The 6,392-nt window shown below is 55.3% G+C and overlaps 1 protein-coding gene across 1 annotated transcript; it reads right to left on the bottom strand.

Annotated features, from left to right (window-relative positions):
- Positions 1–320: 320 nt before the first annotated feature.
- GPR25 (G protein-coupled receptor 25) lies at positions 321–1,536 on the bottom strand. The gene has a single exon (XM_012650474.1). It carries the CDS (start codon positions 1,459–1,461, stop codon positions 382–384), a length of 1,080 nt encoding a protein of 359 aa, XP_012505928.1. The 5' UTR covers positions 1,462–1,536; the 3' UTR covers positions 321–381.
- Positions 1,537–6,392: the final 4,856 nt, after the last annotated feature.

Here is a 6,392-nt window from a genome sequence, read left to right on the forward strand (position 1 = left end):
AGACCAGAGGAAGCAGAGCCAGAGAAAGGAGTGGCCTCGGGTCGGTGCCATTCTGGATGAGGCAGAGAAGGAAACCCACTGCCCATCTATTTGGTGAGCCCGTGTGCCTCCCGGTCGCTGTCTGTCCCTTCTCATAGGACCTTTCTGGGACTGGAGAAAATTAGCGCAGGTGCCCACCGGGCTGAGCGAACAGCTGGTCTCAGCAGCCTGGTTCCGGGGAGTTCAAACAGCTCGGAGACCCTGGGCGTGCGGGGAGCGCGGGAGGCAACGCCGCGGAGCAGAACGGGCGTGTCTGCGAGCGCAGCCCCTTCCCCGGCCTCCCCTCCGCTCAGCGCCGCGCTGCCGCCCACCTCCACCGGCGGCAGCCACCGGGCGGCCGAGTCAGCATTCGCGGTCGGGCCCGGCCCCGAACACTGAGCTGCCGTCCCTGGAGAGCGAGGAGGCCGCGGACAGCGAGGAGCTGATCCTGCGCGCCCGGCGGCCGGCGCGCCCACAGGCCCCGCGCTGCGCCCGGGCTCGGAAGGAGCGGTCCAGCAGGAGGTAGATGACCGGGTTGGCGCAGCTGTTGACGAAGGCCAGGCAGGTGGCGATGGCGAGGCCCCAGCGCAGCGCCAGCAGCAGGGCACAGGGCAGCGGCAGCGCCCCCAGACGCGCCAGGTGGAAGACGGCCCGCAGGGCGCCGAACGGCAGCCAGGAGCCCACGAACGTGCCCTCGATGGCGAAGATGATGCGCAGCGAGTTCCGCGGGGCCCGGCCCACGTGCGGCGGCCTGCGCAGGCGGCGCGAGATGCGGCAGTAGCAGAAGAGGCTGACGCCCAGGGGCAGCGCGAAGGTGAGCAGCAGCAGCAGCAGGCCGAGGCCCTGGACGGCGTCGGAGGGCTCCTCGCCGCACTGGCTGCCCCGGCCCCCGGGCAGGCGCTGCAGCCCGCGGTAGAGCAGGGACGGCAGGCCGGCCAGCAGCGCCGCGGCCCAGACGCCGCAGCACGTGGCCAGCGCGCAGCGCGGGGTGCGGCGCGGCCGCGCGCCCCGCGGCCGCACCACGGCCAGGTAGCGGTCCACGCTCATGCCCGCCAGCAGCAGCGCGCCCGCGCAGCGCGTGCCCGCCAGCGCGAAGCAGCTCAGCTTGCACAGGCCCTCGCCGAACGGCCAGCGGCCGCCCCGCGCCGCCGCCGCGGCCCACAGCGGCAGCGTGAGCACGAAGCCCAGGTCGGCGACGGCCAGGTGCAGCACGAAGGTGTCCACCGGCCGCCGCGGGCCGCGCCGCCGCGCCGTCAGCCACACCACGAAGGCGTTGCCCGGCAGCCCCGCCGCGAAGGCCGCCAGGTAGAGCGCGGGGACGTAGGCGTAGCCGTAGGGCAGGTCCCAGGACGGACACAGCTCCAGCTCCTCCAGGGCGCCCGACCCCGAGTAGTCCCCGGACGCCGCCCCAGGGCTGGGGCTCCAGGGCTGGGTGGGGGCCATGGCCTGGGCGAGGCCTGTGCGGGACGGGACGCGGCTCCGGCGCGGGCGGCGGCGGCTCTGAGCAGGAGGCGGTTGCTCTTCTCTGCGGGTGCCCGGCGCCCGGCACCTCCCTTCCTGCCAGCCCGGACAGCGGCGAGTGGGGGGGCAGGAAGGTGGGGGGAGGAGGGCTGGGGGGGACGGGAGGGGCAGGCTCCTGTGGCGGAGACGGCGGCCTCCGATTTGGGGCTGTCCTGAGGCGCAAGGGCAGGGACAGGCAGAGGGGCTTGCGAGGACGGGGACACCTGCCTGCCTCCCCGCGGGAGCGTGGCCCGTGGCTTCCTCTCTTAGTGCTCAGTGTCTTTATGAGATCGGGGTGCTTGCCTGACTTCCTCGGGGTCTGATGTCGGGTCGCAGTGGGTAGTGGAGGCCTGGAGCCCTCATCGGTTCTGAGCGGCCGCCTGGCTCCGTCCCAGCCCCAGCGCCCTGCTGCTGTTTTCTGTGGTTTTAGAGATGCGGGTTTTGAGGTGGATGGAGCCTGAGGCTGCCTCCCGCTCACCCGTCCGAGTCTGGGAAAGGGGAGCTGTGCTGTCCGGTGCACACAGGATCCGGGTGGGACCCTGAGCAGGAGCTGGCCACCGAGCTCGCATGCCCCTGTTGGCCGCCTGAGATTCTGGGCTAAATGAGCCCAAGAGTGGCCTCTCTGACAGGTCAGGTCCTCATGAAGTGAGTGGAAGGGTTTTAAAGCAGAGAGGGAGGGGTGCAGTCAGATCATCCTGCTGGAAAGCGGCAAAGCCTGGGGTTCAGATCTGGCTCTTCCCATCTCCCCGCATCCTGCAAAACCCACCTGTTAGGCCAAACACAGACGTGAGCACAGCCCAAGAGAGGACACCTAATTAAACACCAGATTAGTTGTCCTAAATTATGAGTCAAGGCCTTAGACGGGGCGAGAAAGCTTGCTCTTCCTCCTGGCGGAGGGGTGCGTCCAGTTACGTGGGACTCTTCTTAGCAGAGTCCTTTGCAGGAGAAGCCGTGTTGGAACTAGTGTTACAGTGGCGTGTGCCCTCCCAAAGGCTGCACCGTTGCCACCAGGAGTGAGTGCCTGACATGTTGGGCAACCTGGTGTTGCAAATTTGATGTGGATTGTCAATTTTATTTGATTCCCATGAACAGTGTCCTCCATGAAACAGGCAGTGTTTCAGGCATTGCAAGAGACGCCATTCTTGACCTTGGAGGTCCATCCCTTAGGCAGGAGAGAGACACACATGCGGTCTGTGCAGCGGCCAACACGCCAGGAGACAAACTGCAGCAAATGTTAAAAACAAAGTCCTCCTGGAGCTCCGAGGAGGAAGCGATGACTTCTGATGGGAGGGGTGAATCAGAAAAGGCGCTCTAGGAGATGACACTTGAGGTCAGTTCCAGGAAGGAGTTGAAGGTCAAATAAGAAAAGAGAGGAATGGGTCAGACTAGGAGGAGGCAGTAGTAGGAAGGTGAACTTTTCCTGGGGTGAGAAGCAGTCTGTCTAGTGTGACCAGAGCCCAGGACAGGAGCAGAGTGGCAGGCGATGAAGCAAGAAAAGCAAGAAAAGCGGCTGGGCCAGATTGTGAAGGGATTCGGATTTCAATCTGTAGGTGGTGGGAGCCACCGGTTACCAATCTGTGTGGACACAATCGCTGGCAGAACTGTGGATTGGAGAGGGTGGAGGCTTGAGCCAGGGAGGCTCCACAGTAGGTTGTTGTATTTGTGTCTGAAATAGATTATCGGCAGTGAAGACAGAAAGGAGAGGATCTATTCAAGAGATAATTGCAGTATCAGGAGCTCGCAGAGAGGCGTCGACGATAGGCCTGGGGTTTCTCTGCTTAGAGACTGTATGGGCGAGGTCTCCTTCATTGTCAAGAACACAGAGGGGCAGGCGTGTCTATGTGTTCGGTTTGATGTGGATGTGAAGTAGGGTGACAAAATAATTTATGGTCCAAACCAGGATGCGTCTGAGAGTGAAAGAGGCACCGTCATAATTAACCTGGGTCATAAACCAGGATTGTTCTGGGCAATCTGGGATATGAGGTCACCCTCGCTCGAGGGCCCTCTCGTGTTTAGAGCTCCCCGCAGGGAGTGGAAAATGGTTCTAGAGCTCACGCAGAGCTGCACACGTGTCTAGGCTGCTCCTGTCAAGAATTTTTCTCCCAGGCCAATCAAAAGATGGGGCAAGGCAGGCGAGAGAAGAGGCCAGGGAGAGAACAGTCCGGGACCTGTCTGCCCCTCCACTCGCATTCCAGCTTCCAGGTTTGGGTCTTCCCTGAAGACCCAGCCCAGAGGGTAGAAACCCCAGGGGCCACCGGAGATTCGGAGCAGATTTTCTAATGTCTGAGCACAGGGTTGCTGGGGAGTGGTGCCCACACCCTGGGTGGCACGGGGGCTGCAGCCGCCTCCCCTGGAAGGCTGGCGGGTGCAGCGCTGGCTGGCAGAGCAGGGAGACAGTCAGGGACGGGCCGTGCTGCGCACTGCACTCCCCTCGGGCACTGATCTGGGGCTCAGAGAGAGAGAGTAATCCCGAAAGCTAGAGATGGCAAAAGAAACTGCCAGGTGAGAAAGAAGAAGGGGGTGCGCAGACCGAGAGGGGAATGTAGGCAGGGGGTGAGGGGAAGTAGAAGTAGGTTGTTTATCTTAAAAAAACAGAGAGAGTCTTGCTTCCTGGGCCGTGGTCTCATACCCAAGGGAAGTCTAGGGCCCAGAGCATATGGTGAATTGTCTCTGCTGGGGCTTGGGTGGGGTGGGCCTTACCGAACTTAGCTGGAAGGCAGCAAAGGTCAGAACCAGGGACATTGCCCTGGGGGCCCTGCCAGCCTTCCAGGGGAGGCAGCTGCAGCCCCAGGTTGCGGTGACCAAGGCCAACACGCCCGCGCTGCTCGCTCTTCTGCCCCTCGGGAGGACGCCCCGCAGGATTGCCAAGTCAACTAGTAGAAACACCCATCCTCACAGGCTGTGAACACTGGTCACTCTCTGCGGGGTGTCACCCAAGCAAGGCAGAAGTAGGCTGCCCTCTTCTTCCATCCTGTCCTGGAGCCTCTCCGACCTCCATCCCCAACAGACCCTCCCAGTCTGACCTTGCCACCGGGTGATAAACTCCTGGGGCAAGAGGAGCGTCTATCTGTCCCTCACGGCGACTAAGCCTGAGAACAGAGGTGACACTTTAAATAAACTGCTTTCAGGAGTACGTTTATTTCTGCCCCTTTGTGGGCTGTATTTAAGCTCTTACAACTTATTTTTTCCAATTTTAATTTTTCTGTATAAATAATCTTAACCTTTTAGGAAAAATTTTGAAAATTGTACTTGCCTTTTTCATCATATAAGCCATATGATCAATCACATTACAAAATACAGAAGACATCCCGGACCTCAGCACAGCCTTGCTTATTAGCATTTTGGTGGATTTCTTTCCAGCCAGTCAAAGCTGTTCTCAAAAGTAAAGAATTCACTTGGAATTCCCTTGTTCTTGGATTTTTTTTTCACATTCCATTTCAGATATTCTCCACGGATGTATTCTTCTACACAATCTAATCTTTGTAATTAGAGCAGACACAGTTTTATAGTCTGCTTCTCTCAGTATTAATACCACAGGAATCCACATTCATCTATGTCGTTTAATTTTCTAAACCCTTGAATTGGGACGTTCAGGTTGTTTCCAGTATTTCTAACTGTTATAGACATTTGTAATAACTGCACTTATGACTTTTTTCTTCTTTAAAACTTTCATAGTATAATGCCCTTGTGTAGATCAAAGGCTATAAAAATTTTTATTGCTTGATACAAATGTTACAGTGATTAGAAACGTAGAATGTCACTGGCATTGTATGTGGATATTAGGTTCGGCACAATCTTGTTCGACGTTCATCAGTAATGTGCGTTTTTTCCATTGCAATAGGTAATGAGGTAAATGGTAATTCATTTTAATTTGCATTTATTTGATCACAAATGAGATGGAAAAAAATCTTTCCATATTTAGTTCTTATTTGATCTAATCATGTCCTTCACACTTTTATCTATTATAATCTTATATATTTCTTTTTAATTTGTATGAACTACATATTTGAGTCACAATCCCAGTTAATTATTTTTCCAGACTTTTTCTTAGCTATTTTATTATTTTAGTTTTACATTTCATATAGTCAACATCTGTTGCTCTTAGCAGTTTCAGAGTTTACAATGTTACTCTGACAATGTACAAATATTCAGTTCTATAGTCAAAAAATAATTTTTAGTCATTTTTAATGTGCCTAGTGTGCAATGTATATTTTTCCAGATTTCTATCCACCTTTCCTAACATCATTTATTAAATTTAAAATTTTTTTTAAAAACCCTGCTCTTTGTGTTGCAATGTAGAGTTTATCATATAAATTTCTTGTGTCATTGCATCTGTTTCTGATCAGTGAACAGATCAGATTGTTGGTATTGAGAGTCTAGACTAAATGTCAGATTTATAATTTGACAGCTGTGTGATCTGGGGGCCCAGTTTCCACATGGTAAAATAGGCATGAGGCTGGGCACGGTGCCTCACACCTGTAATCCCAGCACTTTGGGAGGACAAGGTGGGAGGATCGCTTGAGGCCAGGAGTTTGAGACCAGCCTGGGCAATACAGTGAGACCCCTGTCTCTACAAAAAATATGAAAAATTGGCTGGGCGTGGCGCACCTGTAGTCCCAGCTACTCGGGAGGCTAAGACAGGAAGATCACTTGAGCCCAGGAGGTGAAGGCTGCAGTGAGTTATGATTGTGCCGCTGCATTCCAGCCAGGACGACAGAGCGAGACCCTGTCTCTAAAATAAATATTAATAAATAAATAAAATTTAAAAAATAAGTGTGATCCTGATATTGAAATAATAAATATTCAGCTGGATGGTGCCAAAAACAAAGTATAAAGAAAAACCAAAGGCCCCACAATCCAATCAGCTCTGAACA

The sequence above is a fragment of the Propithecus coquereli genome, unplaced genomic scaffold (assembly GCF_000956105.1).
Source record: "Propithecus coquereli isolate 6110/MARCELLA unplaced genomic scaffold, Pcoq_1.0 Scaffold328, whole genome shotgun sequence".
Lineage (NCBI taxonomy): Eukaryota > Metazoa > Chordata > Mammalia > Primates > Indriidae > Propithecus > Propithecus coquereli.

Bases quoted from the DNA above. Each gene is read 5' to 3' on its own strand.
- GPR25 (XM_012650474.1), bottom strand. From the start codon at position 1,461: ATGGCCCCCACCCAGCCCTGGAGCCCCAGCCCTGGGGCGGCGTCCGGG.